The 22,183-nt window shown below is 36.1% G+C and overlaps 1 protein-coding gene across 5 annotated transcripts in view; it reads left to right on the top strand.

Annotated features, from left to right (window-relative positions):
• Positions 1–534: 534 nt before the first annotated feature.
• The window catches only part of LOC109060593 (zinc finger protein GLI2-like), a 74,031-nt gene continuing 52,382 nt past the window's right edge, over positions 535–22,183 (top strand). Inside the window, exons 1-3 of one of the 5 annotated variants that reach the window (XM_042731637.1) lie at positions 548–975; positions 6,951–7,002; positions 13,414–13,538. In XM_042731637.1, coding sequence (XP_042587571.1) covers positions 13,421–13,538 — 118 coding nt within the window. In that variant the 5' untranslated portion in view covers positions 548–975; positions 6,951–7,002; positions 13,414–13,420. Of the gene's footprint in view, positions 976–6,950; positions 7,003–7,785; positions 8,279–13,393; positions 13,539–22,183 lie in introns of those variants that run through there. The other 4 variants (XM_042731638.1, XM_042731636.1, XM_042731635.1 and 1 more) reach the window with 4 other exon arrangements.

Here is a 22,183-nt window from a genome sequence, read left to right on the forward strand (position 1 = left end):
ACAAGTTATTATTTTTAAGAATAGAATTAGAGAGTGCTAGAGTTAGAGGTTCAAATAAAGATGGAAGAGAGGTGTTTTTAGCCCATTCTTGAAGATGGTTATAGTGTTGGGCAGGTCATTCCACCAGAAGGGAACATTTAATGTAAAAGTCAATGAAAGTGATTTTGTGCCAAAACTTTTATTTATGTATTTTTAAATCAGTCACAATGTACAGTTGATTGCACTTTTAGACTATATTTAATTTTTAAAAAAATGATTAGTAAATTTTTAGTGAAAAACATGCAGGAAAAAATGTTGGGATAATATTTTACGAGGTATAAAGTTGCCTATTTAAAAAAAAGAAAGAAAGAAAGAAAGAAAGAAAGAAAGAAAGAAAGAAAGAAAGAAAGAAAGAAGTGTTATTTCAACAAACCTTAAACTACTCAAAGAGTCACTCAGAACCATATAAAATATTCTTATGCAAAGGTTTTGCAAATCTTCAGTGAAACTTGAAAGCAAACTCCATTACCTTTGGTTTGATGTAACCCGGCCCATCTGGTGAAGAGAGTGGCCCAAAACTCAAAGAACTGGGGGGAGAAGTGAAGATAGAGGAGGGCAGATCGGATTGAAAACAAATCACGCCAACAGATCTCCCACCGCACATCACATCTGACGATTCAGCAAAGTTGCTCGGGGTAAATTTCTGTCGTGTTGACGGCTAAATTACTTTTTAATGTTCGAGTAACTACAGTCTTTCGAAGTCGCGTGATGATGGATCGTCAAAGTTTGCGAGATGCAACTGTAGCGCTTCGTCGTCCGCGAATGATTTAGTTTTTCCTTAAACATTTGCTTTTGCAAAACAAAATAATTCGCTGATGGAGTTTCGTGACAGAATCCAAGGCACATTTAGCATTTTTGTTTTAAGTACAATAACGTTGTTTTTCGGATGCACCCTGGACAACTGAGCATTTGACTAACTTTACAGCATCAAAACAGGTAAATATGTATTTCGTTATGATTTACTCTTTTAAGTTAGCAAACACAGTGTGCATGCAGCTTTCCTGGGAACAGAGTTTACATTTAATTTTAGTCTCTCAATTATTTTAAATGTCGCAACATCAACTTGCAGTATTGGAATGTGTCATATGCTACAATATAGCCATGCTGACGAGAAAAGGATTTAGCAGTTTACTTTTCATAGTAGCTATATTTAGTGACTTGAGCAATCTCAAACTTTTATCAAGTGTCCCAGGTAGGGATGGGAATCGTAAAGAATTTGGCGATTCCGTTTCCGATTCTCCTGAACGGTTCCGGTTCTTAAAGATTCGTTTAGTTTTTTTTAAGCTTACTGCATGCCATTTGCTATTCTCAGCAATCTGCCGCCAAATGACTTGATGATTTGAGATCTGAAGAAGTTCCAAACAGACTTATGCAATCCAAATTGCCCTAATTATATTAAATATACTATAGCAACAACTAAATGCAATGTTTATAACTTCACGTTGACGCTTAACTACTCAAGATTTAAGTTTCTTCAGCCTTAAATACAACGTAACAGTACATCAGTAGCCTAACAGCTGATTTATGTCGAGTCCAAACACGACAAAAGTGTGGTTTAGAAAGTGAATCAGATTGATTAAGTAACCGACTGATTTATAAGCTCACACCAGTTATTTGTTCGGGAATCAAGCCTCACTTATCGCGTTGTTTGTTTTTAAATCATGAGTTATTCGTTCAGGATCAGACTAGGAATTGGTTCACTTCAAAAGAACCGGTTCATAAGAGTCGTGGGCAATCAGGCTACGGTTTGCTGGATGTTTAAGATTGAGTGAAGGCATAGAATTGTAGAAAACAATGTTGTAGAACCGAACGTCATTAAAAGAATTCAGTTCTGGTTTAGAATTACAGTTCCTGGCTGTTCCCTTAAAATGTAGTCTGTTTGTAAATGGCATAGTTAGTTTGTTCAAGTAAGTTCCCAAAGAAGATTTATATATATATATATATATATATATATATATATATATATATATATATATATATATATATATATATATAATGCATATCTATAATTTACCAAGCACAACATTTCTTTGGCTTTTCTTTGGTTTTTCTGTTGAAACACAAGCTCAAGTAGGTTAACTAGTTGTCACTAACTTTATACAAAAATACTGCAAAGAATTAAGTATTATTTTAATTTCACTTTGTGTGTTTAAAGGATTGGCAAAAAAGTGCGGCAAGAGTATGCCTTGTTTTCCTGAAAAACAGAAAAGTGTGTGCATGTGTTAAATTTAATGTGATGCCCAGTTGAGAGAATTAGCATAAGAATAAAAGGTCTTAGTGAATTTACCATTGTGTAGAATGAGAAGCGCCAGCAGTCAGAGGCAAAGCGAGTGAAAGGATTCAAAAAAAAAAAAAATTGATGGCGCATTCAGATTATTCAGCCTGGTTTGGGCCATGGGCATCAGCTTCTGAAACATGGGTCAACCGTGTCACTTTCATCTTCCCTTCCTTGCAGCTCTGCACATTTTCACACATTTCCCTCTTGTCCTGCTGCCTAAATCAGTGCTGTTCAGCCTTGGAATTCCGCGGGAGATATTAACAAACGTTCATAAAGGGGGTCCTTGAATGACATTGCACAGTCACCGGCCAAGGACGAGACAATGTGATGACATTGAGAAGGTTTTAGACATACCTTTAATGTTAGGATGGAAAACATCAAATGGAAATTTTTGTAAAGATGTGTATATATATCTTTTTTTTTTTTTTTTACAGTTTTTTAATAATTGACATATTCTTGAGAATACAAATGCAGTTATTTTATTGTACATCCTCAGCAAACTAAATGAATTAATTCTCAAGTGAAAAAGGCGTAACTCTTTGGAATCTCAAAGAGCTGAACTAGACCTAGACTTTATATCTTGGTCAACACTGTGTCTCAGGCAAGACCTTGAATCTCTTTATCGCCAAGTAAGAGTGCCTGAAGTACACTTGTGCCTCAAAGTGAATTGATGAGACTTTAATAGCCATTAAAAGTGCTGTGAAAGACAGCTGTGTTTCAAGTTTGTGTCCCGTGTTTCTAGTGTCGTTCTGAATTGAAGATGAGGGCAGTGTGGTGAGAAAACAGAGATGTGAGAAGTGGTAGCTGCTTACATTCATTTGCCCTCTCAAAGGCTGTTCCTTGAAACCCATCTCCTTGGCTTTGGCCTGTAGGACACAGGACAATCCCTGCATTTTAGTAGCTGGTTTCGGACACCCCTCCAGACATCTGCCTCATTCTCTCACAAGTGTCTGGGGTTAATAAGTATCACATCACATCCGGTTTATGAGTGTGGATGGGGTCCTTTATTGTTTTTTCTCCCTCGTTCTCTCATGCAACTATTAGGGCATTGTTAAGTCTGTACCAATTTCATCAAAGAAACCCATGAAACCACACACGTTCTTTCATTTATATATATAAAAAAATATATATATACCATAAGACTTTACAAAGCCATTAAATAGCATATGGCAAATCAGCGAAAGGCAAGAGTTTGATTGATTGACCTCATTAGTCACTGGCAACTTTTGCCAAGCTTAAAGGAAATAAGACCCATTACAAAGAGTCCTAGTGCCTCAGAAGAAATAGCAAGTTTTCATTTTGAGGGACTAGTTGATCTTTTAAATATGCTGGAGACTCACCATATGTGTTATTTTTAATAATGCATCAATGCATTTTATATGAATTCCAGATCCCAGTGGTTTAGGAAAAAGTTGTTGGTGTAATGCATGCTCATGTGTGCGGGTAAAGAAAGTACATGGGCAAAAATGCCGTTCACCTTCCTCTGAGGCCTGTTAAGTTGTAAACCTTCTACTTTGTTCTCCTTTGCATTTTTTCGCTCTCGTACGTGCACTGTTTCATTTCCTTTGTGCTGTGGGCTGGCGGGCCACCGTTTAAAGAACAGCTGGAAAATGAACAGTTGAAATGTATACTGTTTACATTAAGTTATATTTGACTTGCCATAGCTGTGACTCTATACACAGTGAATGGCTAACGTTTCCCAAACCACACGTCCACCTGTGATTCATACAAACCTCCAGACACAGTATGCGGAGGACGGACCTAAATTTATTTTATTAGCTAACCATGAATAAACATCATACTCAACCAAAATTACAAGTCTGTATTTGAATTTTTGATGAGGTGTAGTGACAGCTGAGTACGTTGGAATATCCATAGAACATAAAAAAATCTGTGGTACTGGGAATTATATGTATAGATAATGGTTAGAATGAGTTCAGTGGTTCTCAGACTGCATAGGAGTTTCCCACGACTCAATATAGTCCTTTTTCCCTTTGGAATAATTAAGCTTCATCAGTGTTATTTCTAATGTATGATCTATATAAAATGTTATACAGGAGCAATCAAAGTCCATGCCCCACATTGATATTCTTGCACTAAAAAAGTCCAAAGAATACAAATATACATTATACGTGTACAGATTGTGAACATTGTAGTTCAATTCTCGAAAGAACATGTAGTGCAACTAGTGTAGCCCAATTCTCAAGCAAGTGATTCTGAATCAATACTACTTCTTAGTAAATTGTGGAAACAGTGTAGATTGATTCCCAATCAAATGACTCTTATTACTCCGTTCTTGTTAGTGAATCAGAAACATAAAGTGCAGTTAGTGTGGACTAATTCCCAAAAATGATTGACTCTAATTTTTAGTAAGTTAAACATACACTGCTTACTAATCAGTGTTGTTACTGATTGGTTATTCACATGGCGAAGTGTCATTTAACATACACATTTAGTATTTTGTAAGTTAAATTAAATATGTTTTAGCTTTTTTTGTATTTGTTTAGTGTTGTTGTTAAATATAGAGGGCAGTTATTATATTTGTGCTGTCTAAAAATTCTCAAACAACTCAATTAACGTGTTTTTTATTAATTTAATACTGAAATTATCTCACTATTTATCAGTGGAATTACATTTCTTTTTTCTGAATACTTCTTAAAGCTACTAAAAGAATCGTTGATGAAGCTGTTAAGGAACTGGAATTGTTAATATGAATAAAAAACCCAGAACAGGAATCGATAAATTCTTTACAAATCCCATCACTGTCTTGATTTTTTTATTTTTTTTTATTTGATCAAAGCTGGTACTTATCCTGAAAAGTTTGTGAACCACTGAGTTGGTAGAAGTTTTACTTGATATCCTTCTCAACAAGGGAGGACAGAATATAAACCTGTGTGTGTCAGGATAGGCCTTATGTGCAGCAGCAGCTTACTATCAAGTCAACAGCCAGCGTTAAATCAAAGTGCCGTGTGACACTGTGGCCTCTGAGGGTTACCTTTGATGTGCTAGTTAATTAATTCCTGAAGGGCTGCTGACAGGCTATCCAGTTCTCCATTATGGGAACCTCTTCACAGCGGCTGCCTGTATCGTTATTACAGTTATTGTATCATCTTCACAGTTGCAGTTTACCCTCTCACTGTCACGGGCTCAAACAATAGCACACTGTTCCAAGTGTTTGTTGTCAAGAGCTAATCGGATGCAGAAACCGAGTCTGAATTGCAGAGGCCACCGGCGGTTCACCGAGGTAGCCTTCTGTTTCCGGAATTATTGGAAACGGAGAAGTCGATGCAAGGGAGTTGTGATTTATCAGGCGGCCTCCCAGCTCCTGACCAGACTTGCCAGGAATGGAGTGGGCAGATAGATCAGTCTCATTGCGTTCCATAGGATGAGCAGGGAGATCCAAAGAGGAGTGCTGAATCCCCGCCAGGCCACAGACTCCTTTCCAACAGACTGGAAGACGAGCTGGATGTGTTGAGCAAGGGGAAGCCATGTGGTAATCTTTAGCAATCAGCCCGCTCTGTTCCCCCGACACACATGTCCACTCCCGCTCGTGGCCTCTCCCTGAACGCCGCGCTCGCTGTGGAATTCTCAGACTATGCTGTGCTGGATAAGGATCATGTGTGTCCCTGTCATCATCTAGCAATTCCCAGTGTAGCTTAAATATATGACTCCCCACATTGTGATCTTTAGAACAGTGAGCGTCTCGAAGATTAGAAACATTCATGAAAAGAAATTGGAAAAGGGAAATTCTGTCATTATTTTGTGCATAGCAAAGCTCAGTTTTGGTCTATTCTATACTCAAAACAATAGAGTGCTGAAGCAGTGAATCCTAAAAGCTGGAAACGAGTGAGCATCAATAATGGGTTACTGGTTACATGGTCTGTGGTTAACATAAGCTCAAGATATTTTCACAGCAACATAAAATACATCAGCAATTCCACGCTCATGATTTTTATTAAGAATTTGAAAAAAGCCATAGCTAACAAGTGGCTAAATGGGATTACAGAGGTTGTCTAGGATGTTGTTTGTGCTTGCGCTCATTCAAACTATTTCAACTCAAACTTTCCAGCTTGTAGATTTTTAAATAAGGATCATAAGATTTGTTAGAAGCTTAGTGGTGGTAGCATTGAAATCATTCGACTGTGGTGTAATTTGTTCGTAGGATAGCTTTAGCTTTTTACAGTACATCTGGCGATTTTTATTTAGCCTTCAAAATTCATAAAAGTTGTGTTCATTTGTGAAGATTGCATTGATGATCAAAACGTGGAAGAATCATAAACTTTTGTTGGTCACACAGCCTATTTTCTGCAATAATCCAAAAGCGAATAGAAAAGTCCTATTGGCTTTTTGCGAAGGGAACCAGAGTAATGCAAACTTACGGAATGGCCTACGCAATTTCGTCATCCTTCAAACACTCTATTGTATGGCTTCAGAAAACCTTTGTTTGGACCTCTTTTATCATCCTTTTTGTAGTTTTGGAGCTTGATAGCTCCTGGTCACTATAACCTATTGTTGTTATAAGCATAATAGCTTATGAGAAAATGATTACAGAAGCTGTATTTTTGCCTGATGTTTCAAATTTATATTTATAATAGTGCTGACAATAAACTATAGGTCTCTAATTAACCGACAGGTTATCACAGCCAACTCACAGATGGACGAAGTGTCAGGGTGTAAAGCAGCTGGTAAAGTTAATAGGAATCCACACAAACACCATCACACGTTACAGATACCAATGTGTCTCCACCCTCCAGACCCCTGCACAGCTGACAGACCACTGACTTGCAAAACAGACAACAACAAAATAGCTGTAAAATAGGCTCACACATGCCAACACCATGAAGACCTCATCAGAGAGACAAAGATAACAGAGAAGCCTCAAGGAGATGCGTGGAGATCAGGGTTCAGGGATGATTTTATAAAGGAGATTGATGATTTTCAAGATAGGACTGTGCATGTAGCTCATAAACCAAACAGTGAAATGATAAATTGCATAGTTCTAGCTCTAGATTCTGTTCAGACGAGGTGTGCTAACTGCTGATAAATAAAAGAAATGCTGATAAATCTATGATCACTGCAACCATAAACAGTCTACAGTTAGGCTAATAAACTATATTACTTGCTTTTTTATTCTGATCACTATTAATTAAGAATTGTTTGTTTAGATTATTTATTAAAATGAAACAATAGATTGAATTCAAATAATATTAATAAATAAATAATAAATTGAACATTTCTGTATTTTATCATTTTGCACTTTTTTTGCAATTTTATTTATTTATTTGGACTGAATATTTATGGAGGATCATATTTATTTTAAAAAATTCTAAATATGTAAAAAAAATATATAAATGAAAAATAAATAAAAGAATAAAAAGCTAAAAAAAAAAAAAAAAAAAATCAAATTAGTACTTAATTTAGGTTTGTATTTGTTTTGTGAAGTCATTTCTTTTATTTATTTTAATTTCTGCAGGTTTAGGCCTTCATAGTTATTGACTAATTAAAAAAAAAAAAAGAATTGTAACCATAGTAAAATATATTGGCTGTTTAAATACATGCATAATCACAAAAACAGCCATGTGCTGGTTGTTCGGTTGGCATTCATAATATTTCTTTTAGCCTTAATGATATTTACCTGTAATGATACAGAACACCCTCAAGCTGCCGAGCCAAACTGTACAATAAAATACGTCCCATTCAGTAAGTTAACTGCTAATTACGTTAAAACTACATTACACCACAACTATAATTGCCTTCACAAGCATGTAATTAACATTTGTGTCTGTTTCTTTCTGAGAGGACAGACGGAGGGATGACAGCTGGGCCTGAAGCGAGAGAGCGCTAACTACCCATTTGGTTTAGTGACCCGAGCAAATGGTGTGCAAAGAGAGCAAATTCTTTCCTGAGATCTGTGATGTGACACGCAACAGCTGCACTACGCTCTGTTAAAGTATCCTCTCAGTAAGCCTCACCTTATTTATAAACACTTGTAGTATAAACACAGCTCTCATAACGATTTAATTAGGTGCACAAACATATACAACTACATTCTCAGCACACTTAACAGAGCTTCGCTTCGACCCTCGCTGAGACGCTTTCTGAAACGATAGACTTGGTTGTAAAGTCAACATCTGTTTCAGATTTTTAAGAGGACAAAGAGATCAACCACAGGATATTGCTTATATGCAGGGGTTTAGGGGTTGGGGGGATGGGTAAGGTCATCCTTTGGTCTTTCAGACGTTTTCCTTGCTAGTCAGCAGGGTATATATGCATGCCAACTCATCAGGTCTGTCAGTGTTCAGAGGAGGATGTTGTAGTTCTGCTACTTTGCTCTGAAACATCTGACTTCTGTGCCCGTTCATATTCATGGTTGTTATGAAGGTCAATAGTGAGAAATTCTGATTGCATCATTGAGTATTGCAGCATTATTATATTCCAGAAACAACAAGATCTTGCATGTGGGTTGATGATTATGCACAGTAAACATCAAAGAAAAATGAAGATGATTTTCTTGGCATTCAAACAGTGGAGAGCAAGAACGCAAGCACATTTAGTTTAGAAAAATGTGAATTTAGCGTCATACTTCAATTGTAAGGCTTCACTGGGTGTGTTAGAATAGCATAAAATATTGTTTGTAAAAAGCATTTTAACTTTAAATGACCAAGATTGACTGTAGGTAAAAATTTACTGAACAGTATTCCCAATTATTTATTTATTTTTTTCCAGATTTTTTTAAATGTTGCATGCATTATGTGATAACATTTTACAATAATAAAAAAAGTGATACTAAAATCATCATAATTTAGCAATTTTTACTGCAAGATATTACTGTCTTATCAGTTATAAAAGCACAGTTAGTGTTCTAATATAAAATGTACTTTGTTACATACTACCATTCAGAAGTTTGTGTTCGGTAAGATTTAAAAAATAAAAAAGACAGAAAAAAAATTTGGAACGTCTCATATGCTCACCAAAACTGCATTCATTTGATCAAAAATACGGTAAAAACAGCAATGCTGTGAAATATTATTACGATTTAAAATAACTGTTTTGTATTTGAATATATTTTCAAAATGTTATTTATTCCTGCAATGAAAAAACAGAGCTGAATGCTCAAGAAACATCTCTTATTATCAGTGTTAACAACAGTTGTGCTGCTTAGGTTTGTGGAAACTGATATATTTTTAGAGCATTATTTGAAATGGAAATCATTTGTAACATTATAAATTTCTGTTACTATCACTTTTGAACAATTTAATGCATCCTTGCTAAATAAAATGATTCATTTCTTTTTTAGAATTTTTTTTAAATTATATTATAATGGAAAGGTGTTGTAGTGTGTTAAAAGTGATGTAACTATGGCTCAGTGGAAGTAAGCGATCCCATTATAATATAGAGAAAGCAATTATTGATAACCATTTTAGAGTCACTTGCCTGACCCTGATGACCTCATGACATTATATGCACTTCATGTTTGTAATGTTATCCATGTTCCTGTATAACAAGATGACACTTTCCACATGCAAACGGACACTGAACACACAATTAAGATTAAGTATAAGGAAACAATCTTGTCTAATCACTTAGAAACGAGTTCTTTTAAATATAATTCACACTTGCATTTATAACTGCTCAGCATGGTTTAATGCAAAAGATAGACTAGAGAGATCTTCAAATAAGAGGAAGTTTGCATTCCATTGTGTTGTGTGAGGCAAGCCGTAACACAGTTGAAAAGGAATGAAGCTCCAAACCAAATATGCTCATGTCATTAGCATACAGAAAGTGTTTTTTTTAATTAGCTGTTTATTTATGTATCTATCCTGTGGTTTGTTTTTCTGCTAAGAGCTTATGATGCTTTCCGAGTGTTGAACAGAAGCATGTGCTTCTAGAATTGCACTCATCACTTATTGATAGAAAATGTTCAGCTGTATAAGATGGTACATGGTGTTTCTTTAGCATCCATTTAATTGTTCAGAAGGGCCACAGGGTTTTCTCTCTCATTATCTCTGGGTTTTGTCGACCTGTCCTTTTTTTCACCCTCCCAGTCCTATGGGGTGGATGGTCTTTTTTTCACACCTGTTGCTTCCTTTCAGACTGATTACAGGCAATGAAAGAAACAGTCAAAGCTGCCAGTCATGTATTCAGGGGAAAAAATGAAGAAAAGTTCATGGCGCTTCCTGAAAGAAAAACACTTTTGACACTTTGGTACTGAGTCCACATAATTGCTGGTGTTAAGTAGTCGGTGTAATTGCATTCCTCAAAATGGAGGGAAAGTTGCGAAGATAAAGTGGATTGTGTCCAGTTTTATTGCTTGACTTCACCTGCCTTTGTCAAACTATTAGCTGGAAGGAAATCAAATTTACAACAAGTATAAAGTGAATCAAATGTCCTCCTTCGGCGAATTGTTCAGCTCTAATCATTATCTGTGACGGAGAATTTGTTAAGGTGGTCTACACGGTCAATCCACGAGCAAGAGTGTTCAAAGGGGGGATTTTGGGAACGGTCACGACTGAACTTTCTGGCCCAGCAGTAGGTAGGGGGCGGCTGTGGAGGATTAGCCCACAAGCCTGCGTGGTCTCACACCCCTCTGTCATGTGGACCTGAGATTCTGATCCTTTTCACACGCTGCATTTGTCAAAGCAGCCACGCAGAAGAACAGAGTAGCTTTCTTGTCGTTTTTCACCCTCGCCGCCACCTGTCCACTCGGTTACGCACACCTGTACTGTCAGATCTTCTCGTCAAAGGGTCAGAGTTTGGCTTAGACAGACCTCGACAAGAAAAGAGTAATGGGGAGTTATATATCTGCTATGCAAATCAATTGGTAGAATTTTGGCCATTTTGGGATGGTTAGCCTTAGCTTTAGAACCACCAACAGCCCTGCCACTGAATAGTGCACAATTTTCAAAATTTAGTTAAAAGTTGAATAGATTTCATTCATTAATTTATTTTAAATGAAATGGCATATATATATATATATATATATATATATATATATATATATATATATATATATATTATACCATTCAAAAGTTTTGGAATATTTTATTTTATTTTATTTTTATAGAAATTAATACTTTTATTCAGCAAGGATTCATTAAAATGCTCAAAAGTGACAGTAAAGTCATTTTTAATGTTACATAAGATTTCTATTTTATTTTATTTATTTATTTTCTATTTATTTTGTGGTTCTTTTGAACTTTCTATTTATCAAAGAATTCTAAAAAAAATATGATTTACAATTAAATTAAGCAGCACAGCTGTTTTTAATAGTAAGAAATGTTACATAAGAAATACATTTTAAAATAGAAACAGTTTGTAATTTGTGAATTTGTGCAATTTGTAAAAATACTTCAGTTTTACTGTATTTTTTTGATCATATAAATACAGCCTTTGTGAGAATAACAGACTTCTCTCAAAAACATGTTTGTACCGTCCCCAAATTTCTGAATGGCAGTGATGGTTTGTTTATTTATTTATATAATCAGTTATATATTATATTGGCTTTGCTCTCTAGATATTGGTAACAATACATTTTTTGATGCATGTTATTGAAATAATTAATTAGCTTTTTTGACGGGTATTTATGAGTCATTGTTACTGTGTGTCGATTCCAAGGCAGATTTGGCTGCAGTAATACCTTTTACTGGCAAATGAAGGTGACCAGTGCCAGTAATAGCATGTTTGTGTTTGACTAAGGTCATCAAAAGTGATTCAGTTCATTTAGCATTCTCTTTTAACAATCGTGCTAATGATATGGAACAAGAAAAACCTTAAGTCCTGGAACGTGGTTTCCATAAGAGACATATAGAAATGTCCCAGTTGTTATAATTGGCCTGTATACATTTGATGACAACACTGACTTCACAAGCAACATTAGGAGGCATCTCCAAAGGAAAGTATGAAGAGGTGTCAGTGAGACAGGATGGCAAATGTACCCTCTTGGCTAACAAGCACTGAGACAGATGCTGGCCAACTCCAACAGTCCACCTCTAATCGGCTTACCTTGGCAAAGAGATGTTTGACTGGCACAAGAAAAGGCTGATGAATGTGGCCACAGGTACTTTTACAGGATGCTGAACATAAAATTATATTTTGGATTTGCATGTAGAAACAACTTTCAAAAGGTCAAAAGTAAAGCATCATTTAGTTTGCATGCATAGTTTTCCTTTTGCAGCACTCTAATATGCTAGTTATTTTCCCTAATCGGTGCTTGTGGTATGAAAAATGCAGGTGTTTTTTTTTTTTTTTTTTTTTAACAAGATTGTATTTGAATAAGATCAACAGTAGTGTTCTTCGAGGTTCTGATAATGCAAAACAGAATGCTGCACAATGATCATTTATCTTGATTATCTTGTTTTCATAATCTTCTTAATGTAAGTCTAAATCATAAATGAAACCAAAATTTGATTAATCACCCAGCTCTTCGATCTATTTAACATTTAGTTGTTTAACCATGTTACATAATATGAGTGTTGATGTGAAAATGATTGTTGCCATATTGATTTAAACTGATTCTGAGTACATCATGCTTTGCATATAGCGTATTAAACATGCTTTTTCATTTGCTGAAGAACAAACAACATGGGCAGCCACAATCAGAGACTGAATGGGCTCAGTTTGGACCTCTTTTCAATCCTAAACCGCTCACTGTTTGCTCTGAACCAAGGATAATCTTGTAGGTTACACAAAGTTAAACAAGCGGCGTGCTGCCAAGTCATCTGCCTTCAGCACAGGCACTTGAGCGCTCTGACAGAGCTGCCATAGAGGAGGTTCTCCGCACGCTCTCTGCTTTGTCTCTTCTGGTAACATGGCATTTCTACAACGGATCCTCTAAGCTCTCAAAATAAACAGACAAGTCATGAGACAGGGCAAAGGGAAGTAAAGGATTTTTCTTTAGAATTGTAGTTTATATGATGGAAACATTTCAGTCAAACCCTTCGATTGCCATCTGGAAGATTTGATGCAATTTTTAGGATTTGGAGTCCAGTTGTGACACCTCTTTTGGTCTGCAACCTGTTTGTTTGTTGCATGTTTCATCTGTTTGTGTGACTGGCATGATTAAAGCCAAAAAATCAGTTGTTGTTTTTGTCTTTCAGGCTCATCATGGAGACCACGAGTCCCACCACCACTACAGAAAAGAAGGAATGCAAGGGGTCAGGCCTGGATGGCAGAAGTTTCTCAGACCTTCCCAAAAAGCCCTCACCGACTACAGCATCCCGAGGTATGGTAATCTCAAATGGAAAATTGCCCTCTACATTAGTGAAAAAAATGAGTCAGTACATCTTTAAATTACTTTCTTTCCTATTCTGGTTTATTGTGTAAAGACCATTTATAGTTTGACTTACGAAGTGTTTGTGGCTCTTTTTTTCTGTTTGTTTAAGTTGCCCGACCATGTTTAGCTTGTTAGCACAACCCATTTAGCCCCTGGTGGTAGATGCCGAAACAACGGCATTGGGCTGCAAACTCCATTGACCGGGAGTGTTAGAGAACCTGTTTAGAACAGTGTTATTTTAGTACTATTCAAGCTATTACAATATAATTCATATTTTTAATTAGCTTTTATTTTGATATTTTCTGTTTTCATTTTAGTTTTGTGCATTTATCATTATATATTTATTTTATTTAGATTTAATATATTTTAGATTGCCTTTCATTTGTTTAAATTTTGGTACTTTAAACTTGACAGCATTTTGTAATTTTTATTTAGGTTTTTCATTTGATATTTAGTTTTAGTTAACAATAACTACACTGTTTTAGAAATCGTTATTATTATTAAATTTTGATATGCCTAGTAGTTTAAATTGTTGTTGATATTTAAAATATTTAAAAGGATAATTAAAAGTAATTTTGAAATTTTGCAAAAATAAGTTTTTCAATTTTCAGTTAAGTTAATTTTCGATTATAATTAAAGGGTAAGTTCACCCAAAAAATTAAAATTCTGTCATTAATTACTCACCCTAAAGTCATTCCAGATCCGCTTATCTTCGGAACACAAATGAAGATATTTTTGATGAAATCCGACAGCTTTTTGACCCTCCATAGACAGCAATGCAACTGACACGTTCAAGGCACAGAAAGGTAGTAAAGACATTGTTAAAATAGTCCATGTGACATCAGTGGTTCAACCTTAATTTTATGAAGCTACGAGAATACTCTTTGTGTGTAAAGAAAACATAAATAACAACTTTATTTAACAATTTCTTCTCTTTCGTGTCAGTCTTTGATGCACGTTTACAAGAGTACCATGAAGCCAGCATTCTGAAAAGTTCTCATATTCATAGAATGAAGGTTGAACCACTGATGTCACATGGATTATTTAACAATGTCCTTACTACCTTTCTGGGCCTTGAACGTGTTAGGATCCTTGCTCTCTATGGGAGGGTCAGAAAGCTCTCGGATTTCATCAAAAATATCTTAATATGTGTTCTGAAGATGAATGAAGGTCTTACGGGTTTGGACGACTATAACACCCTAGGTTACGCAAAAGACGTGTTCATAATTGTCTGAGATACATATATGTAAATATATTGCATATCAGTCTGGTTTGCTTATGTATCACTTGTTGACTCAGAGATACGAAGGAAAGAGTGAAGAGAATGGATGAGAGAATGTACATGTTTAAAAGATGTCAGTGAATGTGTGATGAAAACCCTTCTCTAACTAGGTTGAAAGACCTTGTTCTTACCTCCAGAGTATAAATGTTATAAATTTCTTAAAGCTTCAGGGAGAGCAGTGGACTGCGCTGTCCATCTGACAAACATGAAGATGGTGAAAGACCTTTGAAATGCTAATGACCTGCTCATATTATGGCATCTTACTGTTTAATGAGGGGTTTGGTGGCCTGCCATGAGAAAGCAATGATCATAAATTGTTTAAGACAAAAGGAGAAATAGGGCATCGGTGTGCCCGGTCTTTGGAAGGGTGTTATATTTTGTCTCAGTGTATGATGTTGTGGGTTTAATAAATGTTAAAAGAGTTTGTTTGCATATTTAGAAACCTGAAAAGTATAATAACAGGAAATACTCAAGGAATAGTAATTTATTTTATGTGTTGTTGTTTGTTAGTTTCTGGCTAGTATGAAGGCTTTTGAATGCAAACCTCAATGATAGTGAAGGACCTTGTTCTCACCACTGGAGACCAGAAGATATGTATTACTAATCATGGCTGTCTGAGCTTGTTAGCATCATGGTTTTTGGCCACGGGGGTCTGTGCTGGGATGGTAATTTAGTTTTTCATTGTATGACATACTTTAATAGTGTTGGGTGACACCAATAGAGTTTGTTGGCCTGCCAGAGAAAGAGAAAATTAATTTTTGAGAGTATTCTTTGATATTATGATCATCTGTTTTGTTGTTGACACTGCAGTTTTGTGTTGCATCATACCCATATAACATGAATGAGTCCACAAATATGTGCATTAATTATGCACGTCATTTTATGTGTCTATATGTATTGTCCGATAGCGCATCAGTAGACTGTTAATTATTATCTCTATATAGTTGTTTTTTTCTAGTTTCTCTGTAGTTTTTTTTTTTCTTTTAGTTTACAGTCAATGTGATTTTTCATTAAGGATAAAACGAAGTATGAAAGGAATGATTCACCAAAGAAATTTTAATTCTGTCATCTTTTACTCACCCTGATGTCATTCTTGACCTTTGACTTTCTTTCTTCCTTGAAACAAAAGGAAATAAAAATTAAAGAATGCCCTGGTTGTTTTCTTTACGTGAACAAGAAGTTACAATGAATAGGTACTGAAGCTTGTAGGCTTCAAATATTATAATTTAAATGGTCCATATGAATGAAAATTGAGTTTGTTGTTCACTGATTAAAATCTAGCTCTCCTTAACTTGTTCGTGAGCAAATGATTCTTATTAGTCTGATCTTTTCAATGAATCATTGACTCATTGAATAAACTGGTTTGAATCATTCAAATCATACTTAACCTTTTCTTGAGTGTCTCCAACTTACTGACTCATGTACATCTATGAGCATTTAACAGGCCATTTATTAAAACATAAATTTCATTTTGAGTGCAGAAGGCATGAAATATTATGCACAATATTATGAACAACTTAAATGGTGCTTTTGAGTCATTTTTGAATCCTGAAAGCTCCCCTCCCTATTTTATTATAATTGCACTGAAAAAAATGACCAGTACATTCCATAAAAAGTCTGCTTTTGTGTTCGACAGAAGAATGTCAGTCATACAGGCTTGGAACAACATAAGGAACAAAATGATGGATACTACTACCCTTAAACTCTGAAAAGCAATTCATTAATTCAACAAATTCAATATATGAAGAAATTCTTAGTTCTTCTGCAAAAACATTTGGACAGTTACCCACATGCACTCAGTCCTGTCTCTGGAGATCTGCCTCTCTGCATGGTTTATTTCAAACCCTGCCTGTAATTGCCAATGAATCTGAAGACTTGGATTCTCTGATTCAAGTGTGTTTGACTAGAGTTAGAAGATCTGAATCCTGCAGGGCGATAGATCTCCAGGAGCAAGGCTCAACTTATTTAAAGCATTTCTGAGCTATTCAATACCTTTTGTTTCATCTCACTTTAATGTCTATTTACAGCTTTTGTTCAGACTTTTATGGTGCAGAATTAGTTTTATTGAGGTCAGTTTAGTGGTTACAGGGGATCTGCAGGATTTATTAGTTGCACAGTCCAACTTTGGTTCAGTACCTCGAAACAATGTGTGCTCGGTGTAGGTACATGATACAGAGCAGGAAAGAGGAAAGGTGTCAGGGTTTCAAAGGAAAATCTGCAAAGCAATTCCTCCAACCACAACACATTCTTTCCCACCAGTTCAAGCCAAATTTTAAACCAGTGTTCTCAGATTTAATTAGTCCTGACATGATCCAACGCAAGTCAGTTCACTTCAACAAAAACATTAAAATCATGAAAAAATAAAATAATCCTTTTCTATTTTAATATATTTGAACAGGTAATTTATTCCTGTGATGGCAAAGCTGAATTGTCAGCAGCCGTTACTCCAGTGTTCAGTGTCACATGATTCTTTAGAAATGATTCAAATATGCTGATTTGGTGCTCAAGTAACATTTTTTCTTATTTATGATGAAAGCTGTTGTGCTGGTTAATATTTTTGTGTAAACAAACAGTGATACATTTTTCAAGATGTTATCCCGCCTCCTGCCCTGTGACATTGCTAGTTCCTGCTTCAATGTAAGCAGGCAGGGTTGATTTTTTCCAGCCCAGAATCACCTTTTTCACATTAGTGAAATCACAGAGCAGTTCTAGATTGGTCTCCAGCACCATGTCAGAGAAAAAGAGGTATTTCTTTATCCCTCCTGAGTAGGTCTCCGTAGAGACGGTGAAGAATGGGTAGGGAGGCTGGGTGGGAGGAGCAGAGAGTAGTATAGTGGGCAGCCCAGGGGAGAGAGGCAACGCACCGGGGGTCAAGCCACTGGCAGAGAAAAATGTGGCTTAAAAAGCTGCTCCATCCACAGCCCACTCTAAAGGGACAGCCACTAATCTTCCTGAGAAAGGGATTTATTCTCTTTTTTCCCTCTGCCTTGCCTTTCTGTTTCTCTAAATGAGGCCCTTCCGCTGCAGTGGGTTTTCTGGTCCAGAGAAAGGGGATCTCTGACAGGATAGCATGAGCTGGCCACATTTATACTGGTGTTGTAGGTTTTTTGTCTTACATAAAACGATTTGTAATGTCTTAGAAGTATAGTAAGTTTTGTGACTGTTCTTTTTTTCTGTGGAAAACACAATGTGATTTTTTTTTCTGTAGAATTCTCCAAAATGATGAAAAACAACATAAAAATATTGTAAAAAGTAGCTTATGTGACAACAATATGTTGTGATGAAATTCAAGTCATTACTCTGTGCCTCTCACTTATGCTACTTTGTTCATTCCTGAAGTGAACTTTGGCCTGTATGGTGATTAGATTCCCTTTTTTGGACTGCCGCCTTGAACTTGAGAACAAAGTTGTCCAGAGTTGCGGTGCTTTTCGTCCAGTGTGCAGCTGGCTTTACTCATGTCATAACACTGCCATGAACTAAACTAGCACAAACCCTTCAAATTTAGTGCATGAAGCAAATAGTTACTCTTTGTATTGGTTTTGAAACTACCTCAGTCAATACTGACCCCACCATTGCCCGACACCCGAGAAGTCATGCAGACAGCTTACAGGAAGCCCTATTGACTGAGTCTAATTTTTTCTTCCTATCAGATGTATGACTGCCCACTATCTGGAACAGACTGCAGTCTTTGCAGAAGATTGATATCATTTTAGACTGGGAAATACTTTCATTTCGGCTTCCCAAAAGTTGACCAAAATGGTGTTAAAGCACCTAGCCTCGATCCTACCTTGGCTAGAAAAACAAAGAGATCATTTTATTGCTATCGGTGCATAGTTTGTTTTTGTTCGCTTCTAGTCACCCTCTTGTACTCGCTGCTCGTTCGGTCTGTGTAGAAACAGGCTCTTTCACCAGCGGTTAAGGGGATTTGTGCAAAGTTTCCTTCATGTGGCTTTTATAAACAGTTAAGTAAATGGCTTTCCAAGATCCCCCTGCTCTCCTCATCTTAAATTTCACATGGGGGACTGACCAGCCCCAAAAGGGGATTTAAAGATTAGATATGGTAAGTGAAAGCAGGGGGATGTCTTGATTTTGTTTTTCGGAGAGTCCACAGGCATTTGATTGTGGCATAAAGTCTACTTGAAAAACATGAGATTCCGATCAAGAAGTTGAAGAAGTAGCTCCGTTCCCTTCCACACTCATTAAAGAAAGTAAAAGTCAGACAAGTTGTGCCCTACATACAGAACGAGACTGGAAAGAGGAAGTCCAGTGCACTTTTTCCCTTTTTTGAGTTAGCTTGAATTCAGTCACATGGGTTTTCGTCTTTTTACTTTTTCGACAGTTTGATGTTAAAAATGTCTGGTGTATTTCGAACATTAGTGTGCTTGAAAATAAAGAATAATATATGTATACTGTTAACATCTGAGTTCTGAGGAATATTTAAAGTGCTCTGAAAGTACTGCTTCTTTTAAAATGCGCTCTTATGCATTGCAAACTTCGCGCGAGAGAAGATTGACTATTACAAGGGCAAAGACAAACTCATTTTGACCCATTTCTCAGATGTTGTATCTGCCAGACATAACGCATTGACAAAGATACAGCCGCCACACAAAGATACAATGCATAACTAAGGAATGAAAGAATGTGCCTCTGATATTACTTTAATGCTGGAAGGCTCTACCCTTGCTTCAAAGCCCCTTGTTAAAAGTCAAAAAAGAGAGAGCTTTAGGCAACGTCTGTGACTCTGCGCACATAAATCTCTCCATACTGGAGACATCTACACACACGGGGTCCAAAGACAACATGTTACATTCCAGGCCGTTTACAAGCAGTGGGAGACGAGTAAGGAGCAATATATGGATGCTTTGGGGGATTAGCCCACTCCCCTGCTCATTCCCTATTCGTCTCTGCCTCCTTTTTTCTCCCTTTTTTTTTTTTAATAGCGTGCCATTCCCAGCATGCACCGTTTAGTCCTAACTTCAAACTCTGAGATAATTCCATCCTTTTTATGTTTCCTTGTGTGGATTCAAAGGCTGTGGAGACTCGCTCTCACACAGGTGTTTTGGTGGCCCCTTTACTGTGAAAGAAAGATCAGGGTATCTATCTATCTATCTATCTATCTATCTATCTATCTATCTATCTATATATATATATATATATATATATATATATATATATATATATATATATATATATATATATATATATATATATATATGAAAAGTAGTGTCCAGTGAACAAACACATCTGGACTGTTGTTAATGAAAACAGGGTGTGAACTTCTACCCACACACAACCCTGAGCCAGACCCGCAACCCAGTGAAGCATGACAGGAAGAGCATGTCTGAAGTGTTACAGACATCTACGGAGGATAAACAAAGACAATATTCACTTCATAACACTCCTTCATCATTTACAGTACAAAATGAATGTGCAAGCTGTTTTTTAGTTGCTTAATGATACAAAACCCCCTTTTTAAGGATTGGTTATGATACATTCTTTTTATTTAGGTTAAGATGCAGCTACAAGCATTTGGAGATGCACAAAATATTCTGTATCATATTCACTGATATTTGATTGATATTTAATTGTGCAAAGGTTATTTTCTCTATTTTTACATTAAAATACCTAATTTAAAGTTATTGTTTAGCAACAAACTGTAATCTATGTAAAAAATAGTTTTCATAATTGTGTGATGACTGAAAGCATTTGAAGTATTTTACATTTATTTTTAAAGTGGATTTTAGATTTTTTTTTTTTTTTCATTTATATAAAATAGCATATTTTGATATCAGGTGTTTATTGGTTATTGCTCCTTTTTTTTACATTACAACATTACAATGTGTTAGATCATACAGTTCCTAAAAAGAACATTTGAATAGTGTTATTAAATTATTCAATATACTTTTTTTCTATATTGTATGTTATAATTTTGTAATAAATAAATGTACTTGTAGCATTTAATATTGATTTAAGTTCATTTCATTTATATAAAAAAAATTCAGTATCAGGCGTTTATTTATTTCCCTTAACATAAAAACAAAAATTTCCCTATAGGAAAAGTACTATAGCGAGTATGCTCTTTAAAAAAATAAAAATAAATGAAAAAAAGTTTCCTCTTACAATGATGTTGTAACTTGTAATTGCTGCCAGCTGCCTTTCCATTCAGTTAACTGTGAGAAGCTTTAGCAACGGTAACCGAGAGGGGCGGAGCTTAGAAAAGTGTCAGTTAGCACTCTTCAAGCTTTTATCAAGCAGCTCAAGAAGCATTCAACTAGTTTTTTCAGAATGCTTAGCGTTGTAGGAGGTCTGCACAGAAATGTATGTTAAATATAATATCTAGAAACATATTTATTACTACAGTTAAATGCACAGCTGCATAGCCTCTGTAATATGCTGCTTTCCAGGAAAAGATTTCCCACAGATTGGCGGTTGGTGTGTCAGCAGGTTGTCCTGCATTGAAGACAGACGGAGGGGGGCCGACAGTAGTAGTCATTACTGGACACGCTCCAAGGACAGGGCCTAGACGCGCTATAGTAAACTGTGCAACCAGCAAAATAAGCAGCGGGGGCTGACTGTGTAAATGCAGTTGGTCAAGTGATAACAAACATAGGAATCCTCCGACCGCTGGTGGACAGGGAGACGCACAGAAGCATGATGCAGCTCCTTTCACCATTCAGTGAAGTACTGAATGTCAGTGGACATTAGCTCTGTCGTACTCTTAGTTGGATAGTTTGGCAAACTGATTCAAGCCAATACTGTATCAACACAATTCTGTGCTGTCGTCTATGTGCCTTTGATAAGGATGACGGTTACCTACTGATGGAGCTGGGCTATTAATGTATGATGTTCTTAGAACTGTATATTGGTTGCTCTTTTCCATGCAAACACAAGAAATGGTGACTGAAGCTTTCAAGCTTTAAGATGCAAAGGACCATAAAATTATCAAAAGAAAAGTGGTCCATAACACTTATTTGGTAAATTCAGAGTTGTCCTGAAATCATAATTTAGTTTTTGTTTAGAAACCGACTGAAATTGAAAGGGTTAGTTCACCCAAAAATAAAAATACTGTTGTTAATTCAGGTCTTTCCAAACCCGTAAGACCTTTGTTCATCTCAAGAACACAAATGAAGATATTTTTTGCTGAAATCCAAGAGCTTTCTGACCCTCCATAGACAGCAATGCAACTGACACGTTCAAGGCTCAGAAAGGTAGTAAGGACATCGTTAAAATAGTCCATGTGACATCAGGGGTTCAACCTTCATTTTATGAAGCTACGAGAATACTTTTTGTACACAAAGAAAACAAAAATAAT

This window comes from Cyprinus carpio, chromosome B9 (assembly GCF_018340385.1).
Source record: "Cyprinus carpio isolate SPL01 chromosome B9, ASM1834038v1, whole genome shotgun sequence".
In the NCBI taxonomy this organism is placed as follows: domain Eukaryota; kingdom Metazoa; phylum Chordata; class Actinopteri; order Cypriniformes; family Cyprinidae; genus Cyprinus; species Cyprinus carpio.